Source organism: Camelina sativa, chromosome 20 (genome assembly GCF_030686135.1).
Source record: "Camelina sativa cultivar CO46 ecotype springtype chromosome 20, ASM3068613v1".
NCBI classification, from domain to species: Eukaryota; Viridiplantae; Streptophyta; class Magnoliopsida; order Brassicales; family Brassicaceae; genus Camelina; species Camelina sativa.
The window spans coordinates 9,849,889-9,866,512 of record NC_141899.1 but is presented as its reverse complement, the minus strand read 5'-3'; the positions used below and the strand labels follow the sequence as shown (position 1 = coordinate 9,866,512).

The following is a 16,624-nucleotide window of genomic DNA, read 5'->3' as shown; positions in this document are numbered from 1 at the left end:
AGAATAAACATAAACTTCGCCTTAAACAGATCCAAATAAAGTTTACAAAACTTTTTATGAATCCTACATCAGAAACTTTACTGCGTCTGCATACAACTCCTCGGAGAACAAAGAGAGATCTAAGAGTTAACAATATAACTCCACCATCCAACATTTAAAATTCTATGACTTCTTCTAGACCCAAGGGTTCTTCTTCGCTGATTTTGAACTCCATCCAGAGCTTGTTGTTTTCTGGCAACACAACCAAAATGTTACGTTAATATTATCTCGTCTCAACACCCTCTTAGCTTATACACTCGTTATTTCACACTTGTGTACTGACTATTAAAGTCGAAGTTCAACTAATACTTGCTATGATTCAAATAAATAGACATCTATAGGTAAAAGTTGAATGGGGTTATATGATATGTAGGACTATTTCAGACTATTTTCCCTTACCGATTTCAGCTTCTTTGCTCTACCCCGAATCCTGTTCTTGGCAGGTTTCAGCTTGTATATCCGAACCATCCAGTGGTGACTCGTGAAAACCTGATGCCAAAACCAGTCATATTTACCAGAATCTAAGTAGAATCAATGCGCCCCTGGTTTGTAATAAATAACTTAAATCTCACCTCTTCGAAATGTGTGAGCTTAAAATGCTTCTTCCCAATCTCTGTCCGCCTCACCCGATCATAAGCTTTACCATCTGTCTCTACAAACCTGAAGAAAGATATTAGAAACTGAGCCTTGAAAAGAGCGTTAAAGGTTACAGTTATAGGAACGCATCGTACCTGTAGTAAGAGAGCTTGTACATAAGGCAGTTCAACATTGTTGGAGTGGCCTCAGAATCAATCCGGTATTGGCCATCTCTCTTTGCAAAGCAATTAATAGGTAACCAGGTTCAGATTCAAAGTCTTCAAAATTAATGAGCCATCACAACTTGTTGCTAAGACCAAAAGAAACGAAACAAAACAAAAAGCAAAAAAGTACCAGATAATCAGCTTCCTTTATATGAGGAAAGACACCGCCTCCAATACGAACCATCCACAGAAACTTGTTAATGTCATCACTTGGGTAACCAATAAGACCTGATGAAATAATTGTCAGATCAGAGAATATACGTCAGAAATAATACAATCAGAAGACAATGCTATAAGCCAAACACATACCCCCAAAGACGACAAGAACATATTTCACATCCAAGGAGTTGAAAATTTCCCACGCCGCCTTTTCTGGAGATGACATTGCAGTGCCAACAGTTGCAATGTGAGTATTATTCCAGGTGTTGTTGTCAACAATAACAGTTCTATTAGCCATAGCTGTCGTCTGATAACCATAGTCCCACCATGATGCCACCTACATGATTTTGTTTTTGCAATACCAAACTCAGGCAACTTCATATATCAAAGACAACTTATACCTTTACCAAAAGAAACTTAATAGGATCCAAAAACTGGCTTGTCTTTGTCAAAGTAACTTACTTTATCATCCACATCAGTATTATGGCTTAACCATGCATAAGATTCTCTAAAATCATCGAAGACGTGTAGGCCATCGCGTGATTGAGATGTCAATACTATTGATGGAGCTGAGTATGCTTCTGCAGCAGCCCAGACACAATGAATCTACAAAGCAAAGGTATGCATTTGGAAGCCTTATCATCTGTAATCTGTCGTTTAAACTAACTGTAAAAGATGGGACCATAAAATAACAGCTCGAAGAAAGTCTACATACCACATAGAAAGCACCCAACATTATAAGGAGAAGAAGCGCAACAACAGAGGTTTCAAGTGGCAAAACAAGAGCCTTCTTCTTAGCCTTGGACTTAACAGAAGGTTTATCAGCAGGTTCCCTCTCTTTTTTCTTGCCCTTTTTAGAGGACCGCTCTTTTACAATTTCTTCACCCTTGTCAGTCTTACCAGCAGAAGCATCATCTTTTGGGGCATTGCTCGTATCCTCTGCCTAACAATAGAAACACCCATTTTTTTCCAGAACTTGGTCAGCACAGATGACTTATCACTAATCAGGGAGAATTAAGTAGAGAGAGAAGCATACTTACATCATCTGTGGATTTAGACGATCCACCTAACTGGTATTTGATGGAACCCGTGAAAACATCAAAAGCTTGAGAGAGTGCAATCCCAGACATGATGCATGCTGCTGGAGCGAGCACGAGCATAAGACGAACCTAAGGGATCAGGAAGACATGTGAATACAGGGTTGACTAAAAGAACTAGGAAATAGAAAGATGAAACTGGAATTCGTAGACTTGTAACTCACCATAACTCCAGAAAAGTATACAGACATTACAATGTAAAGGACCACAAAAGAGCTGGAATCAGATAAAGGCGAAAAGCACGCCTACCACCAGAAGATAAGAAAAGTAAAGAATCAACACAAAATATATGGACAAATAGTCATTTCATGTAGTACAAAATCTAACTACAATCAAAATTTAACTCACAATGATGCCGGCAGGGACCAAGAAAGCCAAAACATTGATATCCATGAAATAAGACGGCCAAGTTGGAGGTTGATGTTCACTGACACTTGCAATAATTGGAATATACTTGCTTGCATAAGTTCTGTTGTAAGATAGATAAAACCAAGAAAAATGGAGTGTCAGATATGTTACATTTATAAAATGATTGACATACTCAAATTTGTGAAGAAACTACATTGCTAGGAGAAAAAAAGATAGAAGAACAAGAACAACTCACGGATCAAGTAGACTCAAACTCCTACCACTCCATCCTCCTGTTGGACTTGAAGCCACCAATGCCACAAGGATTGCCACAACTATGAAACACACAACCCTGTCAAAAATATTGGAGCAGAGATAAACATTTTAGCCCATGCCGCATAATCCAGGAAAACTAGAGGTTATCCCATCTCTATGGTAAATGGTAATTGTAGACATGTCAGAGAGCAGCAGTATAAAAAAGCTTACATGCCGATAGACACAACAAGTGTCACAGCAACTTTGAACATTTTAGGAGTAAGAATGCCTTTGATGTAGTATACGAGAGCGACAACGTGGATGATGATGAAGACCTGCATAAGTTATCCATAAATTTTTCTTTACAAACGTAGAAGTAAATGAAGAGAATAAGTAGTACAAGATTCTGTGTACTTATATTTTACTTCGTACAGAGATTAACATTAAGCTTAAACCAATATATCCAACTCAATGCACTTTACTACGTACACATATTAATATATCTCCCAAAAGAAAATTTAGAAGGCTTCAAAGTTCTATCATAAATAACTCTACAGGCATCAACTAGTAAACTAGCGTCCATAAATCTATGCACAGAACCGCACTTTTCCATGGTCAACTTACACGAAAATTCAAAATCAATAAACTGAGCATTAAATGAAGAGGCATACATAAATAATGAAAAAAACTCACCAAAAACGAGGCAAAATGTTCAGAAGTCAAAACGGCATTGAAACCAACAACAGGCACCAATGCAGCTAACAGCGTGCCTAACACAACCTGCATACGCATGCGAACACTTGCTGTCAATAACTTTTAGTAGTATGTCCTTTCAACTATTTTCAGCATCTTATGTGACATATAACCACTCCACTCCAACATAGGAAGACAAATAATTTTAGCATAATACTAAAGAATGTTTTCTATATTCGTGAAAACCATCTGAATCATCATTCACGGATCTTCATAATTACGTCTCCAATGGACAGTTCAAGAATGGCTTAAACAATTATGTCTCTTATACTTCTCAATCATATTACGAATTCAGTTTTTGTCACTTAGTAATAGCTAGAGTCCGAGAAGGAATAATATTCTTACCAACGGAGCATAGGCAATGTACAGTCGAGGAGAGTATCGGCCAGTTACAATGCACAAAAGCACGTGCATTGGTATCAGGTTGATAATGAAGGTGTAACCTCCCCATGAACATACCTAATGATGGAAAAAGGTGAAACTGAGTAGAGAATAATAGTGACGGGGAAAAGGAGAAAAGAATGAGAAATTTATTCCAAGTCCTACCATGTAAAAGTATGCAAGGGCATTCAGGGTGGCATAAAACAAGGAACCTGTATTTAATGTCTGCATAAAATTTCATGATAAGGATCAATCGGGAGAATAAACTTAACAGGAATTTGCAACTAAGAAACTGATATTTACAAGAGAAAGCTTGACGTTAGTTGTTGAAGGAATTTTATTTTACACATGCTCGATGTGGTGAAACTCAAACCAACTTCACATGGCATTGGAGAAAACGCTAACCTTAATGTAAAGATAGAAAGTGAAGATCAAAGCAAAAATGGCAACAGCTTCATTGTCATAGCTTCCAGCTACAGATCGGGATATATATGAGGGAACCTGCAAGGATAACCATTTAGCAAAAAGAATTATCATTCTAAAGAATTGCATAAATAGGCTTTTGTGGCAAATTCCACTAAATGATGCACCAATGCTGAATGGTGTAAATGACATAATATAACCAAGCAATAGGCAATTTAAAGTTATAGTCCTGATGTTCTCGGGAATCAAAGCTGTTCAGAACTCTTCGAAAACATCTTTCGAAGAAAATTTCCATGTAAACCAATTGAATAAATTACCATGGCCAAAAGAACAGCAGCTGCTAGTCCTGCCCCGGAGCCTTTAACTTCCTGTTACAAAGCAATACAATGTTGGATTCACTGATTCTGGAATTTACTAGTGAAATCAGTAGAGAAAAAAAGACAAACCTTGGTCAAAAGGTAAGTTGCCCAGGATGCGAAAGCTGAGAATACAGGTGCAGTGAAGACACAAACAGTCTCTACTGATAGAGGAATGTTTAGTGAATTTAAGACCCTGTGGCAGATGAATATAAACATTACAAATTTAAAACTAAACCCATACAGATGTATCAAATAATTGCTGGTAACGGTGACACTACACTCACCACCAGATGGTTCCAGCAGTCAACGTCAACCCAGGGTAAACAGTTCCTCCAATCACACGGCCAAGAGGATACCTAAAATCAAATAAATTGAAACATAAATAGATAAAATATGCTATTGAAGATAGCAATAGACTAAGAGATCCTAAAAAATTACCAGGTCCGATCATCAAACCAATTCCAGAACTCGTATATTCCATTCTTCGATAAGAACTGAAACAAACAAACAAATTAATATAGAAGAACTTGCCCACAAAGCTAAAACTAATTGAATAATAATAAGAAAAAGGAGTGAACCTGAGTGACTCTATAATTGAAGTAAGGATCAAACTCATGAATCACACTTTCATACTTTATAACCTGAGAAAAAAAAACCAATGCACATTACTAAAGAAATAATCAAAAATGAAAAATTACGAGGTTAGTAAAACCAAACAAATTAGCCTCATCACTACAATGAAGCTACACCAACCAATCGAAAAATCATGAGATCGGATCTAGAATAGTCGGATCTAAACTAAGTCCGATCGGATCTTGAAGCCTAGCAATATTGTAGAACACTGAAACGAGCAGAGACATGAGTGAGAACTCACAGAGAAGAGACGGATCGAGAAAGCGAGGACACCAATGAGGACGAGGATCAGAACTGAGAGAACGTTGCCGAAAGCATGCCTCATCGCAGTAGCCGTTGCAGCCGGCTGTGGGCTCTCTAGAGCCGCCATTTTACGCGGCGGAAGGTGAGCTCTCCGGCTCGATGAATGAATCGGAGAGTGAGGAACAAAGGATAGGGAACACGACTTCAAAAAAGGTCTCGGAAGGGTTTTTGGACGCGAAAACTATAAACTATCTCCGGCAAAAACTAATCTCTCACGGGAATTACATGGATGTTTAAGCTGCGGTAAAACTAAAGTGAACAAACGACTGACCCAGCCTTCGTGGATTTAACACATGTCATGTCTTCATTCGCCACAACTCATCTCCATCTAATCCGGTTTTCTTGCTTGGTGTAAAGTAAACTATCAAATCAAATCCAAACCGGTTAGTGGAGTTGACTTTCCAAACCGATTAACACTCCAGTCAATTGAAACCTTAATTCAAATATCAAGATTATTATTATATGAACGATTAAAGACTTTTTAATGGACTATAGTTTGTTTAGGATGAAGATGACACTAGTGGTTCGGATTGGACTTTACAACTACGTATGGAGTAACTGACATTTGGACATTCAAGAGAGGGATGTCATGCCGTGTGCAACATAACAAATACTGTCCTTACGTATGTCTCCTGAACCAAGATGAGTGGCCAGCCTTCACTGTTGCTAACAGTGTTTAAGTTGGAGACAATAGAGAGGGTTTTCTTCCGGCTTTTGTTCTTTTAATTCGTTGAGAAATATTTGTTACACTTATGTAAAGTTTCAATACTGAACAATCATTCACATGAAACTATAAAGATAAGAACTCCAGGGGCAACGTCAAAAATATAAATAACAGTATCAAGTTAGTGTTGGTGGAAACAAAGACAACCTCAAAGTCGGGATTCCCTTTTACAGACAGTGTCAACATACTATTACAGACCAAAAACAAAGTATTGGTTCACTTGCAAGAGAACACTAGAATTTCAAAACGTTTTGATAAATAGCCATGAAGAGAACTCATTTGCACTTCTTTATGATAAACAGCAGAGATATGTATGTATTTTCGAGATATCCCTGTCTAACCTGATTTCCTATATTCGGTGCCAATGCTCTGAAGTCTGAACTGTGAGGAAGCAGACATTCAATAAAAAAAAGAGCACAGGAGGAATATCCATCTTTAAGCAAACAAGTTAGAATCTATTTGCTCCACATTTGGAAAGATTTGTCTGACCACAGCAACATAATCCGAAGACTTGGCCTGCCAAGAGATAGACAATAAAATTTACATATTTAGAATTACATATCGCTTAATATATTAAAAATAAAATGATTCCTCTACAGAAAAAACTAAGGTTTCTTATGGATTATCAAAAGATACAGAGAAAAAGGATTTATCAAGATTACTATGTGCATTAAACAAGACCAGCAATGGGATCATACATGTCTCATTTAACTGACATTCCATATCAAAAACCGAAACCAAGATATGAGATTCTACAACAATGCTTGACAAAAATTCGATAAACAGTGACTAAAGGACTTTAATTATGGTCAAACTTACACAAGGGTTATTCTCGAGGTAGATAGTGGTAAGCTTCTCTTTAGATCCTGTAACAGCTTCTGTGATTGCTTCAAGTGATTCTATCTGGTTATCATTAAGCCATAAATCTTCCAACCTGTAGGTTAAGGTAAAGTAAGGATGGAGAAAACAAAGCACCAAATGACAAAAATCAGTCTGAAGCAAAGGGAAAGGTGAAATACTTTGTGAGGTTCTGAATATCATCAACTGATGTAAGCTTGTTGTTCGACACATCCAATACCCGTAGGTTGACCAATGCACTCAAGCCTTCCATTTTTGAGATACCATTATGACTCAAATATAACTCTTCAAGAGCAACACAATCCTGGGCACATTGTTTTCATGCATGAGAAGAATAAAATGCTGGTTTGAGGAACAAGGATATCTATAGAATCCTCACCTCGAATCCTTTCATAGAGGTCAATCTATTGCTCTGCAAGCTAATCTTTTTAATGCATCTGAGCCCACACAGGTTGACAACTTTGATACGGTTTCGTCCAAGCCATAGTTCTTCTAAAATTGTGAAGTTTTCCAAATTTTCCATTACCTGAAACCACATTGCAGTCATATATATAAATTGCTGAACCACTGTAAAGCAAATAGAAAAATCTCAAAAGAAGTGGAGACAAACCCGCAATCTATTAGACCCCAATTCAAGAATCTGCAAGTTGTGCAAGTGTTCAATCTCCATAATCTTGTTAACTTCATTTTTAGACACATAGAGTTCCTTCAGTGAGGTAGTGGCCTTGGATAATCCTTCCAACGAAGTGATCTCATTGAAAGATATATCAAAAACCAAAAGCTTTGAGAATATGCTGATCTCTGGTACTTTTTCGAGCTTGTTATCTCTGAGAACTAGCTCCTGCATCAAAAAGTAGTGTTCTAGATTGGTTCCAAGGCCAACAACAAAATCAGATGCGAGAAATGCATATTGACATATCTCACCATTTCCCAAAGCACTCATACGATTCAGAAGTAAATAAATAAAATCAGAGAGGAGAATCACCTCGAGATCGGACAAGGCGTCCCAGCGAGACAAAGGCTCGACTCCGGAATCATCGATTAGGTTTTGGCGAAGAGAGAGCTTCTTGAGCGCGGAGAGCTGAGCGATCCTCGAGTCTAATCCCGACAAACGGTTCGCCGTAAGGTCTAGCTCAATCAGGGTCGTAGGCAACTCGACCGTATCGAGACTGTGGAGCTGATAGCTAGTGAGATCGAGAACATTACTCGAATCATCGATCTCTACCAATGGTTCCTCCTCCTTCTCACTGTTCATGGCTTTTTGATTCAAGCTCTGATGACGACGACGATCTTCAAAGGAACTCGTCTAGCGAATGTCCCTTAGATTTAAACGTCAACGTTTCGGGAACACTTGCAATAGGGTTGTTATGGCGGGCCGTAAGCCCATGGACAGGCCCATCATCAGGTCGAAATCAGAACAAGTTTTGATCTTCAGTAACTGAAAGGTTAATCTTAAGTACTTACAAAGACTTGATAGTTAATCTATATATAATAGCAATCCGAATCAATACTATCAAAAGTTATGTTTTTTTAACATACATTTTGTAATTTTCCAAAAAAAAAATTTTAAAAATAAATTGTGTATTTTATAAAAAGTTGTGATTGTTCATTATAACAATTTTTTTGTAAAGTTGCAACGGTTCATTGTAGTGTTGTGTTTATTCGAATTTATATTTTGAAATCTATATATATTTGTCTGTTTAAACTGTTTTAATTTTTTTGCCATGATATAAAATAATATAAAATTTCAATCTCAACGGTTTTTAGAGCTTTCTAAATTATTATCAAGCATTCATTCTTTTAAAAGTATAGAAATTCCTCCAATTCTTGATTTAACAAAAAAATTTTGGAATGATGAATATAATTTATAACTTTTAGTTAATTTTAAATATAAAAATTTAATGAAAATACCTAGAATTTTGTTTCCAAGAGTTAGATGGATTATATAGTGAGTTTTTGAATTTGACTTTTCAATATGGTAATAAAGATGCCTTTTATTTAAAAACAATTTATATGGGTTATTAGGTATAAATATAATTAAGTGCAGACACAACATTTGCGATTTTTCGTAGTACATTTTCGTAAAAAAGAAATTTTATTTGTTTTTTTTAATTCAAACGGTTGTATCTATTCATTGTAAAGTTGTGTCTTTTTACTATATTTTATTTATATTTTTTCATCACAACTTTCGTTCTAATAGGTGTGTCTATTTAAATAGTCATGTCTTTTGAACTCTCTTCATACTTGTATATTCATTAGTAACTAACAAGTTCGTTGAAACAAATTTTCCATTTTGTGTTGAATCTAAATAATTGAATATTAATATCTAATATTCAACGATATTCTATAATTTAACTAAAATTTTAGAAATAATTATAGCAATAAAAAAATTTAATACAACTTATTATAGAATTTACAGTTGCGTCTATTTATCATAACTTTTTGTTAAAAAAATAGTTTAATATGTAAAAATAATAATAATAATCTGAATAAGTGCGAACAACAGTTGCAACTTTTCGTAGTATTTTTTTGTAAAAAATTGTTTTTATTTGTTTTTTAAAAACCTCAAAAAGTGTGAAGTGATCTTAGTGCAGTGGCCAAAGGTAAGTCCTTAATGCATAAGGCACCATCACACCAGGGATCGAGTCCCGTTCCCTACGAATGTAGGAATTAGGCTAATGGGCCGGCCTGTTGTTGTCCAATGGTTGACAAAAAAAAATCAAAAAGTTGTATTTGTTTATTGTAGAGTTGTGCATTTTCACTATACTTTATTTATATTTTTTCATCACAATTTTCGTTCTAATAGGTCTGTCTATTTAAATAGTCATATATTTTGAACTTTCTGTATATTTGTCTCTTCATCAATAACTAACAAATTATTGTTCGTTGAAACAAATTTTCCGTTTTATGTTGAAACTAAATAATTTGGATATTAATATCTAATATTCAACGTTATTCTATAATCTAACTAAAATTTTAGAAATGATTATAGCAATATAGAAATTTAATAATAGTTAATATACAATTTACAGTTGCGTCTATTTATCGTAATTTTCGCTAAAAACTATTTTAATATTTAAAATTTCTTTTATTTTGTTTTTAAAAGTTGTGTATTTTAATTTTAATATTTTTGTTGATACAGTTTCACTCATTATTAAATATATGTTAATTATAATTTTCTATTACATTTACTCATTACAATCATTAGTTCAATATTCTCAGTTAGGATCACTTTCTCATAATGATTTTTTTAATCGTAGCCTTTTACCATAATTCTTCATAAATATCTTATATATTTATAATACTTTAAATAATTTTTTTTGCAAAGTTGCATCTATTCTACATAATATTTTTTGTTATAAGTTTTTATTTTGATGGTTGTGTTTTTAGTAACAGTTTAAGTTTAATGTTTATGTATTCAAACTTTCTATATATTACATTCAAATGATTTCATAATATTATAATTTTAAATTTTAAATTTTGTTTACTTTTAAAAAAATATTTCCCTCCGCTCTCCCCCGCCCCCTCCCTTGAGTCCTAGTATTTCTGAAAACAGTTTATAATTAAAAAAAATTCACTAAACACACAAAATTATATTCTTCTTTTTTCTCACTGCTTGACAAAGTAAAATCAGTTTTCAAATAATAGCCACCATATATTTTCTGCCAACGTAACGATGTGAGAGATTTTCCTTTTCTTAGTGTAGATTGTAAATAGTGATTTGATTGATTTTTTTACAGTACAATAAACGTTTGGTAAGAAAATAGAAAAAGTGTGTCCTCGATTTTTTACACGAAAAATATGCCGAAACATCTAGTCAAACTTGGAAATTTTTTATTTTACGCAGAGGATAGGAAATTATAAACCAAAATGTGAAACCTTGAATTCAAACTCTATATTGGCCAAATTAAAATAAACATATGGAACAACGCTATAGGAGTATTTTTTAATAATATGCCGAAAATGAAGGTTTATTAATTTTTAAAATAGGGGAGAATACAAAGACGCAAAGACAAAACAGCAAGACGAAAAAGATGAAAAGCACCATGATATCGAGGAAACAAGATGAAGTCACAACGGAGTAAAACGCATTAGTACATTAATATATATTTAGATCACAGATCAGTTCTTGCGAAGCACGATGAGGTACTGCATTCCAGGTTTGCAATTCTGGAGACGAGACATCTGTTCGCGCGCCTTGACCTCGACAAGCTCAAAAGCTTTCCTCATGATCTCGGTCCCAAAATGTGCGGTAATGAACGCTCCATAAAAGGCTTTGAAGGAGATGGCCAATATCTTGGGGTCTAACGGAAACTCATTTTCAGAGTGAATGATATCCTCAAAAGCCTCGATTGTGAACTTCCCATTCTCCTCAATGATTTGCCTTATCTCGCCTTGTTCCGCAAAGTAAATTGAGGTTCTGAAAGTGTCCACCTTTTCTTGCTCGGTCACACCCTTTTTTAAACAAAAAAAAAAAAAAAGAAGAAGATATGTTAGTTAATTACTTATGTAATTGTAGGTAATACTTTGAAGATAAAATTATGTTATCTACCTGTTTAGCAAGATCCTAAGAGATTCTCCGATAAAATCCATTACTGTTCCTTTAGGTGTCTCGGACATCTTAACTCCATCTCTTAGACACGAACCTAAAAGCAACATCAAACCCCCAGGAAGAGCTCTTCAGCTCTAACATCCAACAGTTTCTTGGTGTCGATAGAGTATTGGTCAAGATACGCTTTCTTGACAGCTTGGTTAAACCCGGTGCAGTGCATGTCTTTGTTCCATAAGGGAGAGTCACGGTCTATGATCCCTTTGGGGATCTTGGAGGTGAAATGGAAGGCGTAACTCATGACTCCGATGTGGAAACTCTCCTTAGGGAGAACACGGTCGAAGAAGGAACCAGGAACTCCGGCGCTATAGTATCTTCTCCCTGGAGGAAGTGTCTTGAAGAGAGTGTTGAAATCGTTGAGGGTAAAGTCATTGAACAAGACTTGGAACTCGATGTTATCCACCGGGTTTTGTCCGGTTTCTCTTTGGTACTTTTCTTCTACCGCATCTATTATATTCTGGACTGCCACAAAAGTGTTAGGTCCACTCGCACAACCAAAGTCTGCTATATTGAACCGATTCCATATCAAATCGAGGCTGAGGTTGGCTGAGATCGCCTCGGTCATCTTGTCCTTTGCCGCTTCCAACAACGCTCTCTGTATATGGAGGAGACGGTTAAATACATACAGCTTAGGAGTTAGGAATACAGAACCTAGCTAACAAAAGAATGCAAAATATATGTATTAAAACCTGATACGAAGACTGTTGGTTGTAACTCTCAGGACCATCTCCTCCAATCATGATCCAATCTGCTGTGGTAGTCATAGTGTCTCTCTTCTTTTTTCTTCTCACTCTTCTTCTCTTGTTTGATGCTTTGGTTTGTGATGAGAGTAGTGATAATTCATGGACGTCTCTATGCCTATTTATAGTAATATTTCTTGTGAGTTTAATATTATGATCATATTCAACGTAACTTTACGTGGTCTAATAATTATGTAATTCTGAAATTATACAAATAAGGAAACTATTTTTAGAAAATGACGTGATACACGAACTCAAAGAGATAAGTCAAATGTGACCGGCGAAACCATAGCCGTCAAATGTGAGTCGCATAAATGCAACAAAAGATATTATATTTGGTCTTTGACAAGTCAAGAAATAGTGTTGTATGGATAACGATATTATCCCTTCGTTTCCAACTTTGAAAATGGCCTTTAAAAATTGCTTTTAGAATTCCTATCTCTCCGTTTCCAACTTTGAAAGCCTTTAATATCATATTATTTTAGAATTTGGTAGACACAACTTTTTAATATACTTTTTTGTCATTTTAATTATGCTTTTCTTTATTTTTTAAAGACCATTTTTATTTTTATATGAAAATCTTTTTAATTAATAAAGTAAATAAAAAAACAATTCTCGCAGAAAGAATTTCTGACATATTTTTTCGCCAAAAATTTTTTTGTAAAAATATTTCTGCAATAAAAGTTTTGTCAAAAAAAATTTGACCAAAAGCTTTCTACCAAAGATTATTCCGCCAAAACAATTTTACAAAATTTATATAAGTAAAAACCTTATAAAAGCTTTATAAAAAACTTTATAAAAACTTTATTAAAATTCTTATATAATCTTATTAAAACCTTATAAAAACCTTGTAAACGCTTTATAAGATTTCTAAAAGTGCTTACAAGGTTTTTATAAGGTATAAATTTCAAAACTTTTGGCGGGAAAATTCAATTTTGTAATTTTAGCGGAATTTTTTTTTCATTTTTTGACGGGAACTTTTTTCGATTTTGGCGGTTTTTTTATTTTAGCAAGAAAAATAATTATTTTGCAGGAATTTTTTTTATGTTGGTGACTATACATTCTTGTTGTCACTCAGAAAAATATTTATTTGGTCATTTCGTATATAAAGAGGGGTAGTTTTTGAAAATTGTCAACATTGAGAGGCATATAAAAAGGATATTTTTGAGAATGCCCCTATCTCTGTTGTTTTTGTTGGTGTTTTTTTTTTTTCTAATTTGGTTGCATTTTTCAGTTTAGTTATTCCTTACATAACATTTAAAGGAAATACGACAAAAAAATAATATTTAAAGGAAATACAGTTTGATTTTATTTACTCATTTTATGATTTATATATATACATATATAATTGGTGCTAACGGTATAGTTAAATAGTTAATTGATGAGGGAATTTCAAAAAATATCTTTTTCCAAAAGTTTTTTAAAAAACACTACTAAAAATTAAATATTTATTTAAATATGTGTGAAAACTTATAAAAGTATACATAAATAATATTTAAATTGTGTAAATTATATATATACTTTATAAATATTTATAAAAACCTTTGAAAAATCTTTTAAACCCATATAAGTTTACAAATATTTGGATCTAACTTTTGAGTAGTAGTTATTATTTATGATAACCTTATAAACTTTATAAATTTTCCTATTTAATAAAAAATATTTTTAAAAATCAATAAATGAAAATAACATTTTTAAAAAGAAACACACCAAAAAGAATATTTTCAAAAATTCTCTTAATTGAACTCACATCTGAATCTTAGACCAAATCCAATGAGAGTATGAAAGCAAATATGTTAGGCAAAAATGGGAAAAAATATATAAAAAATGGTTAATATGCTAAGAAATACTCCCTCCGTTTCAATATATAAGATGTTTTAGCCTCTTTTCTTTGTTTCAAAATATAAGATGTCTTGTAACTTTCCATACAAATTTTAATATATATTTAATAATCTATAATCATTATTTATGCAGTCTTCTTTATTATTGGTTGAATCTTTTTTTAATTTAAATATATATGATACTTTTTAAAAGAAAAGTAAACTATCTTAATATGTGTGCCTTACCTTAAACATCCTATATTTTGAAACGGAGGGAGTATATCTTAGCTAATAATTTTTTGGGTTGTTTCTTACAGCCACGTGTTTACTTATGAATATGTAGTGTTTTAGTGAGTAAAAGGGTAAAAAAGATTGCGCCTTATTTTTCTCTCTTCTTCCTTCTCTCTCTCTCTCAATATTTCTTTATCTCCGATGGCGAAAGAAGAGATCTCAATCTATCTCGTTTGATTGTTCATTATAACAGTTTTTTTGTAAAGTTGCAACGGTTCATTGTAGAGTTATTTTTATTCGAATATTCGTATCTTTTGAAATATATATATATATATATATATATATATATATATATATATATTTATTTGTTTGAACTGTTTTCATTTTTTTGCCATGATATAAAATAATATAAAATTTCAATATCAACGGTTTTTACAGCTTTCTAAATTATTATCTAGCATTCATTCTTTTAAAAATATTGAAATTCCTCCAATTTTTGATTTAACAAAAGATTTTTGGAATGATGAATCTAATTTACAACTTTTAGTTAATTTTAAATAAAAAAAATTTAATGAAAATACCTAGAGTTTTGTTTCCAAGAGTTAGATGGATTATATAGTGAGTTTTTGAATTTGACTTTTCAATATGGTAATAAAGAAGCCCTTTATTTAAAAGCACTTTATATGGATTATTAGGTATAAATATAATCAAGTGCGGACACGACAGTTGCGATTTTTCGTAGTACATTTTCGTAAAACTTTTGTTGTTATTTGTTTTTTTATAAATAAATTCAAACGGTTATATCTGTTCATTGTAGAGTTGTGTCTTTTTACTATATTTTATTTATATTTTTTATCACAACTTTCGTTCTAATAGGAGTGTCTATTTAAATAGTCATGTGTTTTGAACTCTCTTCGTATTTGTATCTTCATTAGTAACTAACAAGTTTGTTGAAACAAATTTTTCATTTTGTGTTGAATCTAAATAATTGAATATTAATATCTAATATTCAACATTATTCTATAATCTAACTAAAATTTTAGAAATGGTTATAGCAATAAAGAAATTTAATACAACTTTATATAGAATTTATAGTTGCGTATATTTATCGTAACTTTTGAATAAATGCGAACAACTTTTCGTTAAAAAATAGTTTAATATGTAAGAATAATAATAACAATCTGAATAAATGCGAACAACAGTTGCAACCTTTTATAGTATTTTTTGTAAAAAATTGTTTTTATTTGTTTTTTTTTAAACTCAAATAGTTGTATATGTTCATTGTAGAGTTGTGTATTTTCACTATACTTTATTCATATTTTTTCATCACAACTTTTTGTTCTAATAGGTTTGTCTATTTAAATAGTCAAATCTTTTGAACTTTCTATATATTTGTCTCTTCATCAATAACTAACAAATCATTGTTCGTTGACAGAACCAGACTTGGTTCTATCAAGGAAGTAACAGAATTGAGATGAGAAACAGAAGAAGGAGGTGAGAAAACTGAAGAAATAGAATGAGAAAGGAGAAGAACAAGAGAGAACAAGAGTTGGATTGTTTGATTGATCTTTTCGATAATCCTTTACAAAGAAACTAAAACCACTTAAATACTAAGACTTGTAAAGAAACTGGACTTAAACATTGACCTTAGACGAGGCCCAGGAAAGGTCCAATAATCTAATTCGAGTCGTAACAATATTCCCGCGATGAAGAACCTACCTGTCCTCAAGGTGGTAGAAAGTGAAATGTCGGGAAGGTGGTTGTTGCCTTGTTTGCTTCCACCTCTGCATTTTTCGTCTTATGGCCAGTACTTGCTGCAACTACGATCTCTTTCTTGCTCGAGAATATCACATCAAACTCTTCAAGAGTAAACTCCAATTGCTTCCATCCTCTATCTTCAACTTGTATTTTCAACGCCAACTGGTCCCTTGTGGACGGATCAGACTCTGAAATAACAAGCTCTATGAACCTGCAGCATCTATCAATTCCACTCTGCAAGTCTAAAACCACCAGCCAAGTCTGTCCTCCCCCAATGGTGCTTCCATAAGGCTTGTGAGCTCGCTGCAACTGTTTTGTTCCTCTCTCGACTAAC

General features: G+C 33.3%; 2 protein-coding genes and 1 pseudogene across 3 annotated transcripts; all 3 read right to left on the bottom strand.

The window, feature by feature from the left end:
• Positions 1-4: 4 nt before the first annotated feature.
• On the bottom strand, positions 5-6,101 carry LOC104770342 (dolichyl-diphosphooligosaccharide--protein glycosyltransferase subunit STT3A). Its single transcript, XM_010494746.3, has 23 exons — positions 5,489-6,101; positions 5,193-5,255; positions 5,053-5,108; positions 4,899-4,970; positions 4,702-4,807; positions 4,573-4,623; positions 4,238-4,333; positions 3,998-4,057; positions 3,797-3,910; positions 3,392-3,478; positions 2,930-3,033; positions 2,700-2,795; positions 2,444-2,564; positions 2,260-2,340; positions 2,039-2,167; positions 1,714-1,941; positions 1,461-1,604; positions 1,149-1,335; positions 970-1,067; positions 771-850; positions 612-699; positions 439-528; positions 5-231 (listed from the first exon to the last, which is right to left on the bottom strand). Exons 1-23 carry the CDS (start codon positions 5,615-5,617, stop codon positions 175-177), a joined length of 2,337 nt encoding a protein of 778 aa, XP_010493048.1. The 5' UTR covers positions 5,618-6,101; the 3' UTR covers positions 5-174.
• Positions 6,102-6,356: 255 nt separating this feature from the next.
• On the bottom strand, positions 6,357-8,465 carry LOC104770340 (protein phosphatase 1 regulatory inhibitor subunit PPP1R7 homolog). Its single transcript, XM_010494743.3, has 6 exons — positions 8,118-8,465; positions 7,743-7,973; positions 7,512-7,658; positions 7,294-7,436; positions 7,094-7,208; positions 6,357-6,790 (listed from the first exon to the last, which is right to left on the bottom strand). Exons 1-6 carry the CDS (start codon positions 8,385-8,387, stop codon positions 6,710-6,712), a joined length of 987 nt encoding a protein of 328 aa, XP_010493045.1. The 5' UTR covers positions 8,388-8,465; the 3' UTR covers positions 6,357-6,709.
• A 2,620-nt stretch (positions 8,466-11,085) lies between these two features.
• LOC104770339 (paraxanthine methyltransferase 1-like) lies at positions 11,086-12,558 on the bottom strand (annotated as a pseudogene). The gene is made up of 3 exons (XR_015592622.1): positions 12,431-12,558; positions 11,685-12,336; positions 11,086-11,587 (listed from the first exon to the last, which is right to left on the bottom strand). The product of XR_015592622.1 is annotated as a paraxanthine methyltransferase 1-like (transcript).
• Between the last annotated feature and the right edge of the window lie 4,066 nt (positions 12,559-16,624).

Bases quoted from the DNA above. Each gene is read 5' to 3' on its own strand.
- LOC104770342 (XM_010494746.3), bottom strand. From the start codon at position 5,617: ATGGCGGCTCTAGAGAGCCCACAGCCGGCTGCAACGGCTACTGCGATG. The intron at 700-770 runs GTACGATGCGTT...ATCTTTCTTCAG, and splicing joins TACAAGCTCTCTTACTACAG to GTTTGTAGAGACAGATGGTA. The intron at 529-611 runs GTGAGATTTAAG...TTTTGGCATCAG, and splicing joins AGCTCACACATTTCGAAGAG to GTTTTCACGAGTCACCACTG.
- LOC104770340 (XM_010494743.3), bottom strand. From the start codon at position 8,387: ATGAACAGTGAGAAGGAGGAGGAACCATTGGTAGAGATCGATGATTCG. The intron at 7,659-7,742 runs GTTTGTCTCCAC...ATGTGGTTTCAG, and splicing joins TGGGGTCTAATAGATTGCGG to GTAATGGAAAATTTGGAAAA. The intron at 6,791-7,093 runs GTAAGTTTGACC...ATCTCTTGGCAG, and splicing joins ACCTCGAGAATAACCCTTGT to GCCAAGTCTTCGGATTATGT.